This window comes from Lipotes vexillifer, unplaced genomic scaffold (assembly GCF_000442215.2).
Source record: "Lipotes vexillifer unplaced genomic scaffold, Lipotes_vexillifer_v1.1 scaffold565, whole genome shotgun sequence".
NCBI classification, from domain to species: domain Eukaryota; kingdom Metazoa; phylum Chordata; class Mammalia; order Artiodactyla; family Lipotidae; genus Lipotes; species Lipotes vexillifer.
This window is the reverse complement of record NW_006771554.1, coordinates 973,233-997,417: the sequence shown is the minus strand read 5'-3', so window position 1 is coordinate 997,417 and position 24,185 is coordinate 973,233. Positions and strand designations below refer to the sequence as shown.

Below are 24,185 nucleotides of genomic sequence, written 5' to 3'. Positions count from 1 at the left end.
CGCCCACGTTAACTCCTTCAGAACCAGACTTATTTTGGGATGGAGGGGGTGGGCCAGCCCTGTAGAATCCCAGGTCCTGCTACTTGCCAGGAAGTTCTTTCAGATCAAGGGTGAACCGTTTCCCTGGTGATTCACTGTACAGTGGCTGTGTGTCATCATTCACGGTTACACATGAAATGCATTTAGAAATATGTCCCTGTCAGAATTAAATCATTAAAGAGGGGAGGAACAACCTCCCCCCCCACAAAACCTTTGACTCAGCTTTCTAGAAAAGGTCCTCAAGGCAGCTTTGTTACCGTGACTACAGCAAGGTTCCCACTCACCATTCTGTCACCAGCAGAGGCCTAGCCTCCATTGGAGTGGGTAGGTTTTTAAGTTAGAATGCTGGCCTGCTGTCTCATATCTGGGAAGGACACTGAATCCAGCCAGCATTTCTCAATTTTTCTCCCTAAGAGGCTTCAGTGAAAGCCTCTGCTGTTGACAGATGTGTCTGTTGTGTGTAATCTATTAAATTTGTACCCCTTGGATACAGCCACTGAACGCTCATTAACTCTGGAGGGAGTCGGTGTGTTTGTAACCAGGAATGGAATTGGGGATTTTCTCTTTTGCTCAGACTAGAGGGTTGGGGATCCTCTTAGGTATGGGTAGCCTTGGGGCAGACTCCTCCTCTCGCTGTGTTAGACCCTGCTGCCCTTTCGTTTCCTGGTGGCCTTAGGTAAAACTTTCTCCTTAGCGCTCAGTGTCTTATGAGTATATTCATTTCTAGGGATTCCCCCCGCCCCGCTTTCACATGGAATTAAAGAATTGCAAAGTTAAAATAGACTTTACGATCCTCTGGCCCTGTAGTTTTTTAATCTTTAGAGTTGATGTCTCCTGTGAGAAGGCGAAGGGGGCTATGGCCCCTCTTCCCAAGAAACTGAGTCCACGTACAGAACCTTGGCATGTGGATCGTGGGGCCCTGAAGCATTTTCATGGGCTCCAGGTAAGAACTGGTCTGTTCCTTTTCTCCATCTCTCCTCCCATTTTACAGGTGTGTCCCTGAGGCCCTGAGAAGTATGGGGAGTCGCCTGGGGTCATGTGTTTAGCTGTTTTCATTCTTTCTCCTTGGCTCCTTGCTTGGCTTTCGCTTCCTGGGTTCTGAACCAGCCCTACAGGTAGTGCGATGAGGAAGGGGAGATCAGCAGGAGTCTCTAGGCTGGAGAACTCACACTCCATCCCCCAAACATACAACCTAGAGCATCTCGAATTAGTGTGCACCTTAATCCTCCAGAAGGCTGGTTAAACCCCCTGATCACTGGGCCCTATTCCAGTTTCTGATTCTGTAGATCTGGCGTGGAGCCTGAGAATGTGCCTTTCTAGCAAATTCGTAGGTGATGGCTGCTGCTGCTTGTGTGAGGACAGCACTTGGGGAACCGTCATCCTAGGAGATCTCAGCCACAGGTGAATGACTTATACTGCAGTGGGAGGAGCTGGAGAAGCTTTCTGGCCCCAGGGGTCGACCAGGTGTGGGCCGGGGCTGTGGGTTTTGTCCACTGTGCCCCATGCTCCAGCTCTGCGGCGCTCCAGGAGGCTAGTGCCACTCCTGGGAGGGATTGGGAAGTATGTGAGGCACTTTTGGTTGTCACAGTGTTTGGGAGCATCAATGGCAGTGGGTGGGAGGGGGCTGAGGTTGTCCTGGCAACGAGGAGGAGCCGTCCCTGCCAAAATCCACTAGTGCTCTGTTGAGAAACATCGACAACACTACAGTTGACCCTTGAAGAAGATGTGTTGGAACTGCTCTGGTCCACTGACACTGGGATTTTTTTCAGTAAATAGAGTACCTGTGTTTTCATTTGACCAGTCTTTAAGTGTAGGGGAAAGTTTGTGTTTGATTACAGACCACAGTATGTGGAATCACAAAAAACTAGGGTTTGAGTCTTGATTCTGTCCAGACTGCTTGGCTTCCCACCCTTGGGTGAGTCCTTCATCAGTTCCTTTGTTTTTGAGGCAGAGATAGCAGTACGTGGATTTTCGACTGTGTGGAGGTTGAGGCCCAAACCCCTGTGTTGTTCAAGGGTCAGCATTACTTGTTTTTTCCCTGAATTTGTTCCTAGCTTTCCACTGGCCTGACGTTGCTCACGTGCTCTCTTTCAGTCTGTCCACAAACGGAATAATACATGCGAAATCAAAACCTTGGCCCAATGGCTTTCCCTTTTTGCCTGGCTAGGGTGCCATTTCTTCTGGGACACATCTCCTTTGAGCCCCCAAAACGCTTTTCTTAAATGCCCATCCTCTGACACTTGAGCAGAGTTATCTGGGTTTATTAGATCCACGTAGAACAAATCCCAAACTCCTTCCTGGGGTCTGCACGCTCACGCTGATCAGCCCCAAGTTTGTCCATTTGGCGACATTTTTTATCCTGAATCAGGTCTCTGTCATTTGCTCATTACTGGCTTTGGTTTGCACCTGCTGCTTTCTTATGTGATGCTGAACCTTCTAAATATTTCCTTTTTAATTTTCCTTACTTTGATAAAGTAGTCCAGGCACGTGATAAATAAGGGCACATGGTGGAAAATAATCCCTCCCCCACACTTTGCAAGCTTTCCTCCCCTGAGGCAACCACCAGTCTCCATTAAGAGCTTGTATTTCTTGTGTTCCACCAGGAATATTTTAGGCTTATGTAAATTATGAATATATATAAAACATCTTTTTCAAAAAAAATTTAAAAAAGGAAAAAAATAGAAGACAAAATAAAACAGAAATAGAAGACAAAATAAAACAGAAGACAAAATAAAACAGAAATAAAACAGATAAAGACAAAAAAAAAGAGAAAGACAAAACCCCCATATTTCTTGGGCTGTGTGTGTTAGTCTGTTAATGGTGCTAGACATGCATTGCCTTTTTTTTTTTTTTTTTTTGATAAATTTATTTATTTATTTTATTTCTGACTGCGTTGGGTTTCATTGCTGCACGCAGGCTTTCTCTAGTTGCGGTAAGCGGGGGTTACCCTTCATTGTGGTGTGTGGGCTTCTCATTGTGGTGGCTTCTCTTTGTTTCGGAGCACGGGCTCTAGGCACGTGGGTTTAGTAGTTGTGGCTCGCAGGCTCTAGAGCACAGGCTCAGTAGTTGTGGTACATGGACTTAGTTGCTCCGCGGCATGTGGGATTTTCCCAGACCAGGGCTCGAACCCGTGTCCCCTGCATTGGCAGGCGGATTGTTAACCACTGTGCCACGAGCGAAGTCCCAATACCATACTGTTTTGATTACTGTGGCTTTGTAGTATAATCTGAAGTCAGGGAGCATGATTCCTCCAGCGCTGTTCTTTCTTAAGGTCGTTTTGGCTATTCGGGGTCTTTTGTGTTCCCATACAAATTTTAAAATTATTTGTTCTAGTTCTGTGAAGAATGCCATTGGTATTTTCATGTGTTGCTCTTTTAACCTGATGCAGAAGCTTGGAGATTGTCATACGTCAGTTTGTCTAGAGGTGCCTCATTCTTCTTCATGGCTGTATCCTGCAGTATGTTATCAGGCCAGCTCCCAGTTTGTGGACACGTAAGTCCTTTCTAGTCTTCAGTATAACACACAGTGCTGCAGTTGAATCATCTTGCACGTGCTTTGCTCCCCTGTGACCATGTCTATAGAACGTGCTTCTAGGAGGAGATGGTTGGGTCAAAGACCCTATAGAGAAAGAGAGTTTTTACGTACGGTGGGGAAGTGGGGTGAGGATCCCTGTGGGAATGAGAGGAGGTGCTCTCTGGGGAAGCTTGCCAATCCCAGGCTGCATCTTTTTAGTGCATTTTCCCACTAACTAGCTGTTGTGTGCTGCTGGGCCAACCCTTTGGGTTCTCCAGGCCGTTGTTTTGATGTCTGTGGGATGGTCCCCTGACTCTGGGGTCTCTTCTCCCTCAAGGTGTCTGTGGTTAGCATTTAATTTCCTCTCGGGGTTGTGTCTCAGTGCAGCAACCTGAACATTTGTTCAGGATTTTCTTGCAGTGTGCGTGGTGAGCCTGGGGAATTCCCTTGTGTAGTTTGGATTTTGCAAAAGTGGTCCATTGTCTTTATGAGCCTGCTGGAGGATGCTCCAGCTTTCAGTCAAAAGTAAACCACTAGGAGGCCTTGCATGTGGCCATCTTGGACCCTGTTGATCTTACCCCAGCGGCTCCTGTGCAGACAAAGGGCTGTGACACACAGCACAGCCTGTGTGCTGGGACTTGCCTGAGAGGTAACCCTGCACGGGGAACGTCATCAGGCCATCTTTGTGGATAGTCATCTTTCTGGACTCCGCATCCCGTCTCATCACCTGTGCTCTCGGCATAGCTTTCTCCTCTTCTGGTGCCTGTAGCTTTCATTCCTCAAGAATAGAAGGTGCCCCTGGGCATTCCATTGTATCCTCCCTAAGCTAACAGGGCAGCCATCTGGCATGGAATGGATTAAAATCTTCGCAGGTGAAGATTGGATGGTGGTGGAAGTGTATGTGTATGTTTTTTTTTTATTGCAATAATCTATATTTTTTGTTTTTTATAAATTTATTTATATTTGGCTGCGTTGGGTCTTAGCTGCTGCGCATGGGCTTTCTCTAGTTGCGGTGAGCGGGGGCTACTCTTCGTTGCGGTGTGTGTGCTTCTCATTGCAGTGGCTTCTCTTGTGGAGCGTGGGCTCTAGGCACGTGGGCTTCAGTAGTTGTGGCACGCGGGCTCAGTAGTTGTGGCACGCGGGCTCAGTAGTTGTGGCACGCGGGCTCAGTAGTTGGGCTCGCGGGCTCTAGAGCGCAGGCTCAGTAGCTGTGGCACACAGGCTTAGTTGCTCCGCGGCATGTGGGCTCTTCCTGGACCAGAGCTCAAACCTGTGTCCCCTGCATTGGCAGGAGGATTCTTAACCACTGCGCCGCCAGGGAAGTCCCAAGTGTATGTGTTTTAATGAGATGCTGGGAGAATAAAAATAGAAAGGAATGGATTGGCAAGGGTGGGGTTGGCATTTTTCAGATGAGAATCTGGTGAGAATGTAGTTTGCGTTGAACTCTTTGGAGGAGTGTCGCAAACATGATGCCTACTGGTGACTGGGCCACGGGGACTCTGGTGGGTGGGGTATATTTTTACACAGTTATACTTTTTTTAACCTGATAAACATGAATAAATGTTGTCTTCCACCACAAAGTATGTTTGCCTTCATTTTCTTGAAGTGTGTGGCCTTCTTTTCTTGGTCTGTCTCTTATGGTTTCCTGCTTTTGCCATCAGACATGGGTGTGTGACGGCTCACGGCAGCTGGGTCATGGCCTCGTCAACAGGGACACAGTAGGGAAGGGTGGGGACTGTGACAAAATGGGGGCATTTTCCCATCTAAAAAGTGGCTGGCTGGTATTCAGCTCTATCTGGTCCCGTAAGGCCCTGCAGGCCCTGATTTTTTTTTTTAACTAGAAGCCCCAAATCTAGGATATTATGTGATGTTTCTTAATTTTTATGTTTTGGCAGTGAATTAAAACCTTTACAGAAATATTATGTCAGCTAAAGAAAGACCAACTGACCTCTGAGACAGGCAATGAAGATGGGGGGTGGGGGGGGAGTATATTCTAGGAGGAAGGTCACTAAAATGGCATTAGGTTTGGGGACAAAATGGGTTGTGTCCCTAACACCCCCTTCCCGTGGGGCCTAGTCCTCCCCGATCGCTTTAAAATATGTGGTCCTGTGTGTCTCTTTCAGATCCTGGCTCCACAGAGAGAACAGCCCAGAAAAGAAAGTTCCCCAGCCCTCCGCATTCCTCCAATGGCCACTCGCCACAGGACACATCAACAAGCCCCATTAAAAAGAAAAAGAAACCCGGCTTACTGAACAATAACAATAAAGAACAGGTAAAAGGCCAGTGGGAATGGCGTCCACACCCAGGGGACAAAGGCTGTTGTTTTTCTCACGCCGTGTGCTTGGCATTTAGCAAGCTGCCTTGCTGCGGCTGTCATTTGCATAGGACAAGAAGGGCAGCTCAAAGTGGGCCTGTGCAGAAATTTCCAGTGGGTTTTTCAGATCTCTTTGCGGGACAAGGGCAGTGACCCAGATAGGATACCGTGCTCTAGGATTTGGGGATTTTCCTTGGATTTCTTTTTCCACACGTTAGGACTGTTTGCCCCTGTGGCCTGAGGGTGTTGCCCTCCTAGGCTGTTGCCCGTAGGACAGTGCCGAGCTCTGCCTGGAGGTGGTTGTGTGGCTGAGGCATGCTCCCTTCTGGTCTCAATTTTCTCATCTGTAAAAGAATGAGTTTAGGTCTGTGGTGAGGGACAGCTGCTCTCCTACCCACTGCCCACTGCGACTTGGGTAATTGGTCACTATGCACCCTTTTCAGAGTGCACAGTCTCTGGCAGACTCTGCCCTCCCTCAGCAGCCAGGACCAGTCAACTAGATGCAAAAATCTTGGATCTTGTCTCAGGAACCTTCTAGCTCTAAAATTCTCTGCTGCAGGCTAGCCACTCTTCTGACTTAAAAAAATGAGAGGTGTTTTAGTGGACCATGAGCTCAAGTCTCCTAGCGGTGGAGGAAACAGGATGCCCAGCAGGTCTGATACCGTTTCAGCGGGGATTCATGGAGATGTATTCATCGATTTCTGCAGATTACGGATGCCGAAGTGGGCCCTGGGGATTTGAGGTTGAATAAAACAAGATTATTGCTTTCACGGGAAGAAACCTAGCAATGGTTAAATGACCAGGACTGTGAGAGGGGGACATTTCTGTGCGTGAATCTATTTTCTCTCTCAGAATTACATAGTGAAGTGCCAGCTCTGCTGTTGCCTTGAAGCTGTGGGCAAGTTAACCTCTTTGTGCCTTGTCTTCTCATTTACTGAAATGGGAATAATGATCTTAGTGCTACCAAACTTGCAGGGCTGTCGTGAAGAGGAATTGATCTAAGTGACATAAATAATAATAATTAAAGTTAAGCCAGGGCTTCCCTGGTGGTGCTGTGGTTGAGAATCCGCCTGCCAATGCAGGGGACACGGGTTTCAGCCCTGGTCTGGGAAGATCCCACAAGCCACGGAGAAACTAAGCCTGTGAGCCACAACTACTGAGCCCATGAGCCACAACTACTGAGCCCATGTGCCACAACTACTGAGCCCACATGCCACAACTGCTGAAGCCCACGCGCCTAGAGCCTGTGCTCCACAGCGAGAGAAACCACCGCAATGAGAAGCCCGCGCACCGCAATGAAGAGCAGCCCCCACTCGCCACAACTAGCGAAAGCCTGCGCACAGCAACGAAGACCCAACGCAGCCAAAAATAAAATAAGTAAATTAAAAAAAAAGAAGTTAAGCCAGAGTCTACGTTAAGAGGAATAGTCACCCAGACTATCCATGAAATAATTAAACAACAGCTGTGGAAATGTTTTAGGCCTGCACTGTACAGTGGGATAGTCACAAGCCATGTGTGGCCACTGAGCATTTGCAAAAGTGGCAGATGTGCCTGAGGAACTGAATTTTTAATAAATTTAAGTGGCCGCCTCTGGTTCGTAGCTTCTGCCTTGAGTAGCCCAGATTTAATGAATTGGGAATCCTATTATAGGAGGAAAAACTGGTGAGTTCTAAGTAAACTTCTGGGAGGAATTGCAATTTGAAAAAACATGTATAATAATAGTGTTGGTGAAAATAATACTAAAAGCAGAACTTACAGTGTGCCCATCCTGTTGTAAGCCTTTTTTTGTGTGTTAATGTTTATAATGATGCTGTGAGGAAGGGCTGCAGTTGTGTCCATTTTACTGATGAAAACACAGGTTCAGAGAGATTAAGTCACCTCCCCAAGGCCTCACAGTAAGGAGTAAGAAGCTTACATCTGCCTGGTTGGCTTGAAGCTGGTGACCACCCACCCCTGTCACCTGGGAGCCATCCCATAGCTGTCGAGCTTGAAGACTGAGAAAGAAACATGAAGGCTATAAGTAATCCTCAAACCTTAATTTATGGCAAACCCTCTCATACCAGTTGCCGTAAGTCATGAAGCAGATATTGTCCCCCTTGGACAGAGACAGTCTCCGAGTGGCTCCTCTGCGTGTGTGCACACATGCACTTGCGCTTTGTGACTTCCTCCATGTCCTTTTAAGAATTGGCTCACATTAAAAAAAAAAAAAGAAAAAGGTAAAAGACATTAAGAAAAACAAAGAATTGGAAACTGATCAACTCTCAGGCAGTTCACACATTTTCTTCTCTCTCTTCCTCATCCACGTGTGTTCATACCGCTTCTATAACACTTAAGCCTCGTGACCACAATGGTGTGTTTGTAAATCTCTGTCCCCCGCTGGTAGGAGCCTCAGAAAGTGGTCAGTGTCCAGTAGCCCCAGCGTTGGACACAGGGTGGGAGCTCATGAATCCAGAATGCACTGTGGATGTGGAACAGAGCAGGGGTGACCGGTCACAGGGCACGGTCATGCTTCTGAAGATGATTCTCCTATCTGCAGTACTGATAGCAGAGTTAATGGAGCCATTGGTCTGGAGGGAAGGGCTCCAGACCGGGAGACCTGACTCCTTCCTGTCCCACTGCATCTGGGAAACTCGCTGTGGGCCCTTGTCAGTTGCTTTCCCACTTCTGAGCTTCAGTTATCTTGTAAAATAGGGTTTGTACTAGGGACATTCTAAGGTTGATTGTAGGTTTTTGTTTTTCACATCTAAAACTCCCTGGGCTGAATGGCCAGGAGTTGGCAAAGGAGAAATTGCCTTAACTGTAAAGAAAAGAAATTCCTGACCCTTGACCCCATAATTCATTCCAGCTTGTAGTATTTGCATAGAAGGGGGCACCCTCCCTCAAGCACAGTCTGTTTTCCTAAGAGGAACTGAAATCTTAAAAAAAAATTCTTCTGTACATGTTTTTCTTTTCTTTTCTTCCCTTTCCCTTTTCTTTCCTCTTATAGATTATAGAATTGAAAAAAATTATGGAATTAAAAGCAAAATGTACATCTGCATATGCCGGGTGTTACCAACATAATTTCTGTTAGTCACCAACGTTTGAAGATCATGAGATTTCAAATAACAACTTGTATTTCTGAGTTCCTATAAAAACTCAGAAAAATCCAGGAGCTGAGTAGAGCCTGCTCTATAGACACGGGGCCTGTGTGCTCTAGTTTTCCACACTCCCCACCCCTCCCTTATGTGGCATACCTTGCCACCTTTGCTCATTCCTTCTGCCTCTGGTCTTAGGCGTTCAGGTTCTTTTGATTTTTGGTATACATCAAGAGTCTCCACCCTCTTGTTTTTCTTTATTCTGAGGTTGTTCTAGTGTTCTAAAAAGAAAGCCATTCTAGCATAATAATCCCCCCCACCCCACCCCACCCCATATTTTTCCATTTTTGGTAGAGACGTTTTATTATGAAGTGGAGAAACAGGTTTTTTTTTTTTTTTTTTTAAACTCACATCGCTGTTATTGGTCAAATCAGTCATACAATCAACTGGGTCATTCCATCATTGGATGACTTGAATACTTTGTTTTTTCTAATACAGCAGGTTCTTATTAGTCATGAATTTTATACACATCAGTGTATACATGTCAATCCCAATCGCCCAATTCATCACACCCCCACCCCCACCCCCGCCGCTTTCCCCACTTAGTGACCATGTTTGTTCTATACATCTGTGTCTCTATTTCTGCCTTGCAAACCGGTCCATCTGTACCATTTTTCTAGGTTCCACATATATGCGTTAATATACGATATTTGTTTTTCTCCTTCTGACTTCACTCTGTATGACAGTCTCTAGATCCATCCACATCTCTACAAATGACCCAATTTCGTTCCTTTTTATGGCTGAGTAATATTCCATTGAATATATGTACCACATCTTCTTTATCCATTCATCTGTTGATGGGCATTTAGGTTGCTTCCATGACCTGGCTATTGTAAATAGTGCTGCCATGACCATTGGGGTGCATGTGTCTTTTTGAATTTTGGTTTTCTCTGGGTATATGCCCAGTAGTGGGATTGCTGGATCATATGGTAATCCTATTTTTAGATTTTTAAGGAACCTCCATACTGTGCTCTATAGTGGCTGTATCAATTTACATTCCCACCAACAGTGTAAGAGGGTTCCCTATTCTCCACACCCTCTCCAGCATTTGTTGTTTGTAGATTTTCTGGTGATGCCCATTCTAACTGGTGTGAGGTGATACCTTATTGTAGTTTTGATTTGCATTTCTCTAATAATTAGTGATGCTGAGCAGCTTTTCATGTGCTTCTTGACCATCTGTATATCTTCTTTGGAGAAATGTCTATTTAGGTCTTCTGCCCATTTTTGGATTGGGTTGTTTGTTTTTTTAATATTGAGCTGCATGAGCTGTTTCTATATTTTGGAGATGAATCCTTTGTCCGTTGATTTAAGGTTTCACCCATTTTTCATATATTGGGAATTTATTACTTTCAGGGGAATTTTAAGAAGAGGTTTAGAGCACACTTTATTTTTAGGGGAAAGAATATTCTGAGGTTTATAATTAATTTTTTAAAAATTATTTATTTATTTTTGGCTGTGTTGGGTCTTCGTTGCTACACGTGGGCTTTCTCTAGTTGCAGCGTGCGGGGGCTACTCTAAGCTGTGGCGCTCGGATGTCTCATTGCGGTGGCTTCTCTTGTTGCTCTAGGCACGCGGGCTTCAGTAGTTGTGGCATGTGGGCTCAGTAGCTGTGGCTCAAAGGTTTAGTTGCTCTGCGGCACAGGGGATCTTCCTGGACCAGGGCTCGAACTCATGTCCCCTGCATTGGCAGGCGGATTGGTTTTTGTTTTTTTGTTTTTTTGTTTTTTTTTTTGCGGTACGCGGGCCTCTCACTGTTGTGGCCTCTCCCGTTGCGGAGCACAGGCTCCGGACACGCAGGCTCAGCGGCCATGGCTCACAGGCCTAGCCGTTCCGCGGCATGTGGGATCTTTCCGGCCCGGGGCATGAACCCGTATCCCCTGCATCGGCAGGTGGACTCTCAACCACTGCGCCACCAGGGAAGTCCGGCAGGCGGATTCTTAACCACTGCGCCACCAGGGAAGTCCTATAATTAATTTTTTACAACCTGTTTGTCTAGTGATTTTACCTCTTAGGAAAGGTTTGAAAACATATCGGTGCTTTTTTCTTGGGACTGCCAGTGGGGGACATCCCAAAGCCTGGAAGGCTGCTTCTGGCATTGTGAGGAGGAGGAGGGTCAGGTTGCTAAATGTCCTAAGGTAGATACGGCAAGAAATACCTTGTCCCAAGTGACATTGGCCCTTTACTGTAAAATACCAATCTAATCTGTAGTTTTTGGGACACTTTGAGTTTGAGTCCTTTTGGGAGGTTCCCCTTCCCCTCCCCTCCCCTCCCTCCCTCCATCCCTCTTTTCTTTACTTCTTTTCTTTTCTTTCCTTTTCTTTCTCATTAAAGGATCGAACAATAATCTGCTAACAGATTTGTGCAAAATGGCCTTAGGTGTACCTTTGATGGAATATGGCACAGAAGTCACAGGGCCCCTCTTGTCTCCTCTGAGTACAGGGGTATACATATTATAAAGAGGTGGGCCAGGACTTATTTTGCTGGGCCCATGCATTGTCTTAAAAACTGGGACATTTCACAGAAGTTCCTTGTTGGGTGGGGGCAGTGTATTAAAAGCTGAGACAGGTCAGGGGACAGACAGCAGGATTGCCTGCCCCTGGTGTGTGTGTCTGCCTGGCGGCCTTGATCACTGGAGCTGAGAGCCCTGAAGACGGGCACGTGCTCTGCCCCTCCCGCCGTCTCGCCAGCACTGGGCTGAGCATCAGCATCATCCTCACACTCCAGGGCTAAGCAGTCTTTCTTTATTTTGCAGTCCTTGTGCTTTTATCAAATGCAGGAGAATACAGGCCAGAACTAGGACTGTTTTCATTCATCTGTGTTCCCTATGTGGCCCCAGAAGGAATTTGAGTCTGTGGTCCTCTCCCCCCAGCCCCTGGCCCCCCAGACATGTACCCTGTGCTCACACACAGCCCCAGAACCCATCCTCTGGTTTTTGCAGACCAGGTGTGGCCCAGAGCCTGTTTCTGTAAATAAAGTTTACCTGAACAAAGCCACGTCCACTCAGTGACATCTCTCCTGCAGTCGGTTCTGCTTTCCTTTGACAAGAGTTGAGTCATTGCAGTAGAGACCACACGACCTGCAAAGCTTCAACTGTTTACTTACTATCTTTATAGAAGCCGTTTATAGAGAAAGTTTGCTGGCTCCTGGTGTAGACTGAGGTCTTCCAGAAGTGAATGAACAAGCCTGTCTATTTCTTGTTAAGCCGGCCTGTGGAAGAAGCAGGGAATGTGAACATGTGTGTTCACAGCCTGCAGTTAATCTCATAGCAACACAGGTTGTAGCCCGCTTGCCTTACTAGCAGGCTGGGAGCGCACCTTGTGCGTGTGAGGGAGAAAAATCATAAACTCATTCTTCCTGAAGTGATTTGCCTTTCCTTTTTTAAATGTTCCGTATTTGTTACCAGATTATTTTTACGGAGCAGGAAACACAAGCAGCAGATAAGGCAGGGATCTGATTGACAAGGCTATTACCAGGCAGCTAGTTCTCAGCAACAGCTGCTGTTTCGGGAAAGGATGAAACTCTTGAAAAGAGAAGGGCGCAACCTGGCGCTCCCTCCTCATGGTCCTCCCAGGAACGCCTACCTCTGGCCAGGTGAGGGTAAGGGCAGGGACAGGGGGCGGGGGAAGCTTCTCAAGTGGCAATACCCCAGCTTCTCTTAGATGCAAAGGACTTAGGTTGCCCGCTAGGGAGCTGAGCTGTCATATTTGATTCTTCTAGTTTCATTTAGGTCTTAATGACTCTTCCTATCCTATTATTAACTTACTGAAAGGAAGTTGGGCCCTGAAATACAGCTTACAGCTATCTTGCAAAAGCCACAAAGCATCCTGGAAGACCCCACTCAGGTTAGAAATAGTTCTGCTTGCTTGATATGTACAGTTTATCTTTCAGTGGGCGTTCCTCCCCCTCCCCCTGCCCCCCCCAACACTCTCCCCATAGAAATTCAAACAACCATTTTCCTAGGCAGATAGCACATCCTCTACGTGGATGGCTGTCAACTGAGGGTAGTTTTGACCCCGCCCAGGGACACTGGGCAATGTCTGGAGACATTTTTGGTTGTCATAATTTTCTGACATGGGGGGTAGGGGGGCTGCCACCGGCATCTAGCCAAGGATGATGCTACACATCCTACAGTGCACAGGACAGCTCCCTGCAACAAAGAATTTTCTGGCCCAAGATGTCATATGAGTTGAGAACTCCTTGCTCTAGATGGTGTTATCTTTTTATGTTCCCCTCTATTATGTTTTTAGCTGTCTTCCGAATTTTCAGATTTTTTTTTCCTCTCCAGCTTTTTGCATTAAGCAGAAGTTGTTATTATTTTTAAAAAAGTTTTATTGGAGGGTAGTTGATTTACAATGTTGTGTTAGTTTCAGGTGTACAGCAAAGTGAATCAGTTATACATATACATATATCCACTCTTTTTTAGATTCTTTTCCCATATAGGCCATTACGGAGTATTGGGTAGAGTTCCCTGTGCTATACAGTAGGTCCTTATTAGTTATCTATTTTATATATAGTAGTGTGTATATGTCAATCCCAATCTCCCAATTTATCCCCTCCCCCCCTTACCCCCTGGTAACTGTAAGTTTGTTTAAGCAGAAGTTATTTTGGATGACAGAGAATGTTCTGTGAGGGGTCACTTAATCATCAGAATCTCTTCTGCATCCTGCATCATCTTTTGTGGGGCACAGGAACGAGAAAAAGTGCTCGGAGACCTGGGTGGGAGTCCTTGCTCTGGGCTTGGGGGTCAGATAAGTCTTTTTAACCTAGTTTTCTCATCTGTCTGGTAAGACTAAGTGGTGTCTCCCCTGAGTACCACTCTTGGTGATGGTGAGGAGAAAATGAAGATGGTGTGTGTTGACAGTATGTTGAAAAACGTAACGTGGAAGGAATAGCGTAACGATGACGTTAATTCTCTGGAAACCAAGGAGAGCGCTCTGTTTTAAATGTTGAACTGAAACAGGGCAATAACCAAGCTCAAGAATTGTGCAATTGCCCTTATAAGTCGTAGCTGTTTTCTTAGTAGAAATGAGAGTCGGGAGGCTTAGAAGGATTGGTTCACAAAGAACTGCTAAATAAGCGTCTGTGAGGCTCTTTATCAAGGAAGGTGGAAGTAGCAGGCATTTTGAGAACATCAAAACTTCATAATAGGGCTTCCCTGGTGGCGCAGTGGTTGAGAGTCCGCCTGCCGATGCAGGGGACACAGGTTCGTGCCCCGGTCTGGGAAGATCCCACGTGCCGCGGAGCCGCTGGGCCCATGAGCCGTGGCCGCTGAGCCTGCGCGTCCGGAGCCTGTGCTCCGCAACGGGAGAGGCCACAGCAGTGAGAGGCCCGCGTACCGCAAAAAACAGAAACAAAAACAACAAAAACAAAACTTCATAATAAGAACCAGGAGCGAGACGGGTGCCTGCAATCTTGGTCACTCTTCCTTGTTATCCTGGGGGTCCTAGTCAGTAAAATAAGGAAAGCAGAAAAGTGATGTAAAAATATTAGACACGGACAGATAAAACTAAAGTTACTTAGAGATGGTAAGATTTTTTAATCAATAAACTACCAGAGCTGTTTGTATATGAGGTCAGTGTTAAAAATCTAACAGTGCTTCTATACCAACGATAACTATTTAGAAACTGTAATTGGAAAAGGTCCTATTCACAGTAGCAACAAGAATTATGCAGCCCCTAACCAATATATGAGATCTTTATGGAGGAAACTGTAATGTCTTACTGAAAGACAGGAAAACGCTTGTTATACAAGGAGGTTTATTTAGAGGTAGTCCCTGTGGTTGTGGCTGAGCTGTTGTCCATGGAATCAAGGCTAAAGTGGGTTGAGTAGCTTTCTCAAGGTCACACAGCCAGTTACCAGGTCATTTTGACACTTAACCACCAGACTTTCTCATACTTCCTAAACAGGATTTCTTACTGGTTTCCAGTAGGCATTTTCCTAACGAGTTTCTTCCGAGCGGTTGTGTGAGTTCGGCGAGTGGCTCTGCTGGATTCTATAGTACATCACTAGGGGACCATTTCTCTTGCTATTTTGGCCATGAATTGGCCACCCCCCTCTCACATCTTTCTGCCATTCTTCGTTTGTTCTCAGTAGGAGATGTGGCTTCTCTGCAAACACCAGGACTTACCATGTTGGAGAATCATGGTTTTAGGAACGCCTCTTGTTGGCTATTAAGTACTTTATGCATTGGGGGTAGACTTAAAAAAATAAATGAATGATCATTTTTGGTGACTCATTTCCAATGGATCTATTCGACGAAGGCCTGTTGTTGAAAGACTCCCAGGGGAAATTGCCATACTTTTCTTGGCTTTGTACATTTAGACTTCCATTTGTTGGACTTTTAACCGTATTAGCAATATTTGTAATGGCGGCGCTGTGTTAAATGCATACATTATACGATCCCATTTAATTCCAGCCACAATACAGTGATGTTAGTTATTATCATCCCCATTTTACAGATGAGAAAATTGAAGCCGAGGGGTTAAGAGACTTGCCCTGGGTCATGCAGCTGGTAGAGCTAAATTTGAACCCAGGTGTGCCTGGGTTGTAACCATTGTACTATTCTGCTAGGGCTGCCCGTTAACTCTTAGACACCAGCTTTTCAATCCATGGCCTCTTAAAATACAAGAAAGAAAAATAAATCTTAATCTCTAATGACCCGCAAACTCAAGTAGAGTAACCCAGGATAGCTTTTTAATGAATGTGTGAAATGCTCTAATTTTCTTCTGTTGTTATTGATGTATTTGTTCAAATTCCTTTTGAGAATGCACATTTGTTTTGAAACCAAACCTGTCTTTCTTGCCTACATTTCAGTCAGAACTAAGACATGGTCCGTTTTACTATATGAAGCAGCCACTCACCACAGACCCTGTTGATGTTGTACCGCAGGATGGACGAAATGATTTCTACTGCTGGGTTTGTCACCGGGAAGGCCAAGTCCTTTGCTGTGAGCTCTGTCCCCGGGTTTATCACGCTAAGTGTCTGAGACACATCGGAACACCAGAGGGGGACTGGTTTTGTCCTGAATGTGAGGTTAGTTCCTGCCTGCTGAATGAATGCATTGTCTGCCTCGTTTCCTCTCCTTTCTTTTTCTTCCTTTTATTTCAAAATTTTCAACTAATCCAAACACAAAGGAAAGAGAAGTTTCTTGCCTTCGATCTGCTCTATCCTGGTCACCCCCTTTTTTGGACCAACATAGGCAACGGCCTTAGCACTGCAGCTCTTGGAAGGACAATTGCACTGATTTTTTTTTTTTTGGCCTCACTGCGTGGCTTGTGGGATCTTAGTTCCCCTAGCAGGGATGGAACCCGCGCCCCCGGCAATGGGAGTGTGGAGTCTTAACCACTGGACCGCCAGGAAGATCACCTGCACTGAATATTGATTTTGATTCTTCATGGGTCTTTGGATCACTTTGAGATCTGCAACCTTCTCTGATTCTCCTGTAATGGACATTCCATAAGTTCTAAACTTCTGACAAGTTTGTATGTTTTGAAGAGATCCCACGCTATTTTCTTCCTTCTTGGATGTTGTCTCCTGCTGCATCATTGAATCATCAGCAGTAGCTAAGCTGGGAAGACCAGTGTTGGTTGTATGTTCCACGTGGTTGCCATCTGATGCTTTTATTCACGCGACAACTGTTTCTCCTGTGCCTGTTAGGTACTAGGGGTTCAACAGTGAACAAAAAGAGGCCTGAATCCCATTCTTTTCAGGAGAAAAGGACAAAAACCACAATAAAGTTGTATACCGTGTGTTAGAAGAAGAACGTTCTGGAGAAAATGAATTGAAAGTGAGGAATAGGGAGTGAGGGGGGTGCGGAGTGTTTCCATTTTAAACGACGAAGTCCAGGAAGTCCTCTTAAGATTTAGGAAAGACTTGAAGGGAAGGAGTGAGCCGTGGGGCAATGGGGGGACGGCCTTCCAGGCTGAGGGGGCTGCAGGTACAGAACCCAAGGGAGAAGCACACGGGCATAGTGAAGGGAACGTGCATATTTCATTTGTAGCAAAGCCTAAACGCTCTTCATGAAAACAATTATCATGGTTTCCACTTTTCTGAAGTGTTTTCTAGTCTCAGCAACTTCCAACTATGATGCTTTTTCAAAATGCTGAAAATAAGAATGTCATCTAGAAAACAAAAACAAAAACAAATTAAAAACAAAAACAGAGCTTCCCTGGTGGCGCAATGGTTAAGGATCCGCCTGCCAATGCAGGGGATGCGCATTCGAGCCCTGGTGCGGGAAGATCCCACATGCCGTGGAGCAGCTAAGCCCGTGCGCCACAATTACTGAATCTGCGCTCTAGAGCCTGCGTGCCACAACTACTGAGCCCGCACGCCTAGAGCCCGTGCTCCTCAACAAGAAAAGCAACTGCAGTGAGAAGCCTGCGCACCGCAACGAAGAGTAGCCCCCACTAACCGCAACTAGAGAAAGCCCCTGCGCAGCAACGAAGACCCAATGCAGCCATAAATAAATAAATAGATTTATTAAAAAAACCCCAAATAATGTCATCTACAAAATCCTTTAATATGGAATGTCACCTGGATTCAAAGGTATATTGGCATTAGATCTCAAACGCGAGGACGCTTTCTGTGTAGGAATTGGAAAGCTCTCCCAGCTGTTGATAGTGGGGAAAAAAGCAAGCTTTAGGACAGTGTCAGTAGTACTGCTTTTGGGTAGTGGATGGAGCAAAAATCTATGGAAAGAAGGTAGAGGCCAGGTCAGTATGATGATGACATTTTAATGGTGTTCTGCCTCTGAAATTGCAAAAGATGGTCACTGGTTTTCTTTGGGTTCCTGTAGACGGAGAGATTGCTCATCAGTGCCCTCCTGTTCAGAGCCTGAACTCATCCTGCATTTAATGTGGGAACTGGAACCTTCATTTATTTTCTTTTGTCTTGACTTTCCCTTCCCAATTGTTTAATAATTTCGCAGAGAAGATGGTGGCTCAGATAGGATGCTTTTGCTGTAAATAATAGATCTTGATGAAAGGCAGCTGAAACCAGAGAGGTTTATTATCGTGTGTAGAAAGAACCCAGAGGCAGGGCCAGGCCAGCGTCTGTTCAGAGCCAGACTCTTTGCATTTCATTGTTGAGGCAGTGTGTCCCTCATGGCCGTAAGGTGGCTGCTGGGCGTTTTATCACGTGTGACTAGATAACAGTCCCCCTGAGTGGAGTGTCTCTTCTCAATCCTGTTTTTATCAAGCAGAAGACTTTGCCCATCAGCCTCCAGCTGACACGCCCTTGGGCTCATTGGTCAGGATTGGACCACCAGTCCCCATGCAGGAGAGGCTCAAAAATGTTTGTTCGGTACTTTCAGTCTGTATCGTGGGAACCGGCCATTGCCAACCAGGAGGACGTGGCCAGGGCTGGGGGAGAAGAGGTGAATGACAGTTGAGCGGGCGACCGAAGTATTGAGTGTGGATAGTTAACCTGGAAATGAACTGGAATTCAGACAGACAGGTATTCTATGTCTAAAATTTAGAGTCCTGAATTTCTTCTAGTGGTGAATTGGTGAGGTGGTCAACTGGGAAGACTAGCTGTTTCGGCTCTAGTAGCTAAGCAATGAGATCCGTGCGTCATGGACTGATTTCAGCTTATGAGCGCATCTTGTGTTGCCCTTTTTCTCAGCAACCAACCAGACACGCCTGGAAGTTCCTTTTGGAGGATCTGGAGATGTGAAGAATGGAAACGAAATCCAAATTAATTGGAGAAAACTTTTCTCAGCTCTCCCTACACAGATGGTTCAAGAGTGTTTCCTGATAGCATCTGAATTTACTATTTTTGTTGTTCCTGTTATCTGAGGATTCCGAAGCTCTTAGATCAAGTACCAGATTTACATAGCAGAATCTGGTATCAGACATGTCTTTGATAGGAATTTCTCTTACAAAGTGACATTTATTTCCCACAGAGATAGACAGCTAGACTGCTCCGTGGGTAATTTGCCAGAATGTCCTGAGTGGGTTCACATCAGTGGTGACGGAGAATGAAGTCATTTTTATTATTAGTTCACTACCATCCCTTGGATTCTTTCTGCAGGAAAGATTGTCACTTTCCAACCGTGATGTCATTGGATTAATTCCTTGTCAGTTTCCTGAAAGATAGCCCAGAACCTTAAGAGGATCAAGGAAAGTGGCTGATCCATTGTGTGAAGAGATTACCCTGAAACCATCAGTGGCCTTTCATGTCCTATTCTTGAAAGCCAAGGTTATAGCAATGGTGGATTTTTCAGGTCCTTGCCTACCCCACCCTTTTTTCAGATCATATTGTCTACATGAGCTAAAAAACGGTTCTTAATGAGTTAATTGATGGATCGGTGTGCTTCTTAATTTTTATCCACTGATCCGGCACCCAGGTCAAGTAGATTGGAGTGCTTGTCAAGCGAAACAACTGGTCTCATGTAGATGGGAATTATTTTTTTACTTGTGAACTTACTGGAAAATTAGGAGGAAAGGGAAATGAGTACGTGGGATCATAATTTTTTTTTTTTCTAACTGGATATTCGTGTGATTTTGATTCGTAGAAGATTACAGTAGCAGAATGCATCGAGACTCAGAGTAAAGCCATGACAATGCTCACCATTGAACAGTTATCCTACCTGCTCAAGTTCGCCATTCAGAAAATGAAACAGCCAGGGGTAAGATGACGCTTCCTCTTGTTATAAGTGTGAATGAGAATAAGTGACCTTTGTTCTGTTACCATTTTTTGTTCCTTGTAGTTGCCTTAGCTTTTCAGACACCTGTGCTTATTACTACTCTTTGGGTCTTGTGTGCCCAGATTCAGATACCTGTAAATTAAATTTGACAACGGCATTAAGTTAATTCTCAAAAGTGAGCACTTTGTGAGACCAAGGAGTTTAATCAGGAAATGACATATATTAGAAAGCTGGTGGGGATTTAAAATTCTGAGTGGTTGAGAAGTGAAACCTCAGACCATATCGGGTAAGGGGGAGTCAGTAGAATTCCATTTCAGTGAGAGAGCTGAGTACAACCCAGTTTCTTGGTAATCAAGGCCTAATGGTGGAACCTTCAGGTAAAACTCAACCAGTGAGATTCCTGTAAAGGGTGAGAATTTTGAAACGGGATTTGATGTACAGCCTTTGCCCTTTAAGGGAAATCTATATGTGAAAGCAGGCCTGCCATGTTCAGCTGGCAAGCCACGGTGTACTCCTCCGTGGTTTCCCTCCCAGAAGTCCCAGTCATATCATAGCTGTGATGGTGGTTTTGTAGTTTTTTGTGACAGGTTTCAGAAAGATGGCAGTAAAATACCTTGTTTTTAAAAATAATATGTTATGGGCTTCCCTGGTGGCGCAGTGGTTGAGAGTCTGCCTGCCGATGTGGGGGACACGGGTTTGTGCCCCGGTCTGGGAAGATCCCACATGCCACGGAGCGGCTGGGCCCGTGAGCCATGGCCGCTGAGCTTGCGTGTCTGGAGCCTGTGCTCCGCAATGGGAGAGGCCCGCATACCGCCAAAAAACAAAACAAAACAAAACAAAATGTTATGACAAGATAATCAACATGTTATGACATTTTTCCTATGGAAACTTGGGTTCTTGGGTAGGGTTCTTTTCTGATTTACACAAAGGCACCATATGGGCTAGTGGTGACCCTTCGTGAAACTCTTCAGAGTTGCTTTCTAAGTCAAATAAATGTATGAAATGTAGATTCTGAGTGCTTTTAGTAGCCATTGTGGTTTAATTTCTTTAAAAAAAGTAGAAGCTTTAGTTTTGAGATTATATTCTGAAATTTGATATGATGAAAAAAATTCAGAGCATGCCAGTTGGGGGGTTGCTAAATTGAGAACCTGTCTCTCACAAAATCTCTGTCAATGGAAGCAAAAGTATATAGCCTAAGTTTTGCAAAAAAACAAACTCTGATGAGAATTGATTCATGTAGATTTGTCAACACTGTGGAATTAATTATAAACCAAAAAGAAAAATCAAAGAAGGTGTTAATTTCTTATGTAAATCGTTTGTTACAAAATCAGAACAGAAAGTTGCTGATTTTTAATGTGGAAGCATCCTTTTAACTTAAAAATGGCCAGAGAGAGAGCTTGGATGACTGCAAATGGTAATCCATTCAGATGCCTTGCTTGAGCATAATTTGGTGTTTAATGAAATCTTTTAGATTTTTTTTTTTATTGATAAGCAAATAGTATCCATCAACAAAGCAGGCCTTGCATTTTGAACTGATTCTTAATCACTCCATAAGAAAGTGGATCAAGATACAAAACCTTTACACAGTCCCTGCTTTGTTTTGTTTTTGTTTTGTTTCTGGTTTTTTTTTTGCTGTGACACGTGGCCTGTGGGATCTTAGCTCCCTGACCAGGGATCGAACATGCGCCCCCCTGCATTGGAAGCGCAGAGTCTTAACCACTGGACAGCCAGGGAAGTCCCCACACAGTCCCTGCTTTGAAAATAATTTGGCCCCTCAATGGAGGAGCAAAACCTCACTAAAATTTCTGCGCATGTGTAAGATACCTGTTGGCACTTTAGGGGAACTTTATTTGGTGTGTCATCTCTAGGTGTAGCCAGATTTCACCCCCAGTCAGTTTTGATTATGGGCATTTTCAGTGTATAGATAAGCCTCCTTCAGAATTCAGGTCTCAAGTAATGATAGCGTCTGTCTTAATTGAAGAGGCCTGGACCTGTTACTTGAGTATGTACTGAAAACAAAACAAATGACAAAACTGGAACACAGCTGGGCCCATGATTATGGATAACCAGGCAGAATTTGAAGGTGAACCAGTTTGGCGCTTCTCAAGGGCCTATTTTGTAGAAAGTTTTAGAACTGTATTTTCTGGAAAGTTGTCTCAGTTTTAAAGTACATTGCTGGTATTAATGCTTGGTCTTCCATAGCAGTGATGGGTTTGTGTCTGTGTATGTGCATCTTTTCTTTTATAGACAGATGCATTCCAGAAGCCCGTTCCGTTGGAACAGCATCCCGACTATGCGGAATACATCTTCCATCCCATGGACCTTTGTACATTGGAAAAGGTTGGCTTCCATCAAAAAGCCAATTGTCAAGATGATTAAAGATCCTCCCTCACTTCCCGTGCCCCATCTCGAGTTAGATGGTTCTGTGCCATTTTTATTTGGATGGAAGAACTCTTATTCCCCTAACTTCTGTAACATTTTCCCAAGGATTGCAATGGGTGTTGAAATCCACTGCTTAGCTCCAAATAGTATTATACTTCTGCTGGTGATTCAAGCTTTTTATATGAGAAAGTCACAGCTTCTAAGAATTAGTGAGTTGGTTGATTTGAGCCTTACCCTTCTCTTTCTTTTGGAGGTGCTAATAAGAGCAGCAGGAAGGAAGAAGAGAAAATTAAGTGTCTGGGAGACCTTCATGTTAGCAGTGAATTAGTGGCTTCTTAGATCTTGACTTATGTCACTGATAAGAGTATTTCTTTAATGCCTGAAAGTATTTTTAAAGGTTCAAACCATGCTGAAAAATTACACATGTAACATTCTAGGTTGTGTATGTCATCCTGGTGCTGATTTTCAAATTGCTGGCACCAAAATATGGTTAAAGAAAAGCGTGGATGAGGAGAAAACCTTACTTTATATTGTATGCATTGAGGATCCCCAAAATAGTAAATCCAGCCTGCTTTGGAAAATTGCACACACCCTTATGGTATTAAACAAAAGAAGGAATTCCAAAAAGACAAGGTTGGAATCCTGGCTTCCTAAATTATTAGCTTTGGAACTTTGATTGGTTCCTTTAACATTACCATACCTCAGTTTCCCTGTCTGTAAAATGGGGATAGTGACTGCTTCCTTGAGTTTTCAATTATGAGGCTTATGTGAGGCTGTACAGTTAATAATAAATGTGTAAATATGTAAAATATCCCGGTTTGGTGGAAGAAGCTGCTTGATAAATGGCAGTGCTCTAAGATGAGAAAATTCAAGTTAGTGTGGTGTATCCAGTGAATGCATTTTTATAGAGTTATAGATCTCAACTATAATAGCATCTTGGGAAATGAGTAGAAGCATTCATTAATTTGGCAAATGACTGCTAAGAAAATTGTGTGGGGACGCAGGTGTTACTGGTTGTGGCTTATAGAGACTCACTGGTGATTATTTTCTGTGGCTTTTCTTCCCAGAACGCTAAAAAGAAAATGTATGGCTGCACAGAAGCCTTCCTGGCTGATGCAAAATGGATTTTGCACAACTGCATCATTTATAATGGGGGTGAGTGGATTAGATGACTCTTAAGAATGAGAGTATGCTGTGTGTGTTGCCCGTTCTCCTGCCCTTCATAAAAAATCAGGCTCTTTTTTCATGCATCAGGGCCAGTAGCTGAGAATACTGGTGTATAGATTGCTGACGTGTGTGAACAGGGGGCAGTGACTACATGCATTTTAAGGTATGAGCTGATGTCCACAGTGGCTTGTGACTATATGATGCTTTTACCTGTCCTTTAAAAAAAACCCTTATTTTAATGGAGGAATAATTACATAAAATAAAGAGCACAGATTTTACACGTACATTCCATGAATTTGACAAATGTGTAACCACCTTTGTAACTACAACCCCAAATAAGATCCTAGAACATTTCTGTCACCCCATTATATTCCCAATTGCCCCTCTCCGGTAAGTCCACCCTCCTGAAAAGGAACTATTCTGTTTTTTGTAACTAGAGATTAGTTTTATATATTCTAGAATTTCATACCAGTGGAGCCAGAGTGCCCTCTTTTATGCCTGGCTACGCTGACACAGTGTAATATTTGGGGGATTCATTCATGTTGTGTCTATCAGTGGTTTGTTTCTTTTTATTGCTGAGTGGTATCAATATATATAGTTTTTATAAATTATTTTATTTATTTATTTTTGGCTGCGCTGTGTCTGTTGCTGCGCACGGGCTTTCTCTAGTTTTGGTGAGCGGGGGCTACTCTTCGTTGCGGTGCGTGGGCTTCTCATTGCGACAGCTTCTCTGGTTGTGGAGTATGGACTCTAGGCGCGCTGCCTTCAGTAGTTGTGGCACGCGGGCTCAGTGGTTGTGGCTTGTGGTCTCTAGAGCGCAGGCTCAGTAGTTGTGGCATACGGGCTTAGTTGCTCCGTGGCATGTGGGATCTTCCCGGACCAGGGCTCAAACCCGTGTCCCCTGCATTGGCAGATATATTCTTAACCACTGCGCCACCAGGGAAGTCTGGTAACAATATTGTATCAACATATAATTTTTTTTTTTTTTTTT

General features: G+C 44.7%; 1 protein-coding gene across 1 annotated transcript in view; it reads left to right on the top strand.

Annotated features, from left to right (window-relative positions):
* Positions 1–24,185, top strand: part of ZMYND8 (zinc finger MYND-type containing 8) — a 131,636-nt gene that overhangs the window by 32,424 nt on the left and 75,027 nt on the right. The window contains exons 3-7 of the mRNA XM_007446940.1: positions 5,676–5,824; positions 15,889–16,032; positions 19,514–19,627; positions 21,893–21,985; positions 23,095–23,182. Of these exons, the coding sequence (XP_007447002.1) occupies positions 5,676–5,824; positions 15,889–16,032; positions 19,514–19,627; positions 21,893–21,985; positions 23,095–23,182 (588 nt within the window). The remainder of the gene's footprint in view (positions 1–5,675; positions 5,825–15,888; positions 16,033–19,513; positions 19,628–21,892; positions 21,986–23,094; positions 23,183–24,185) is intronic.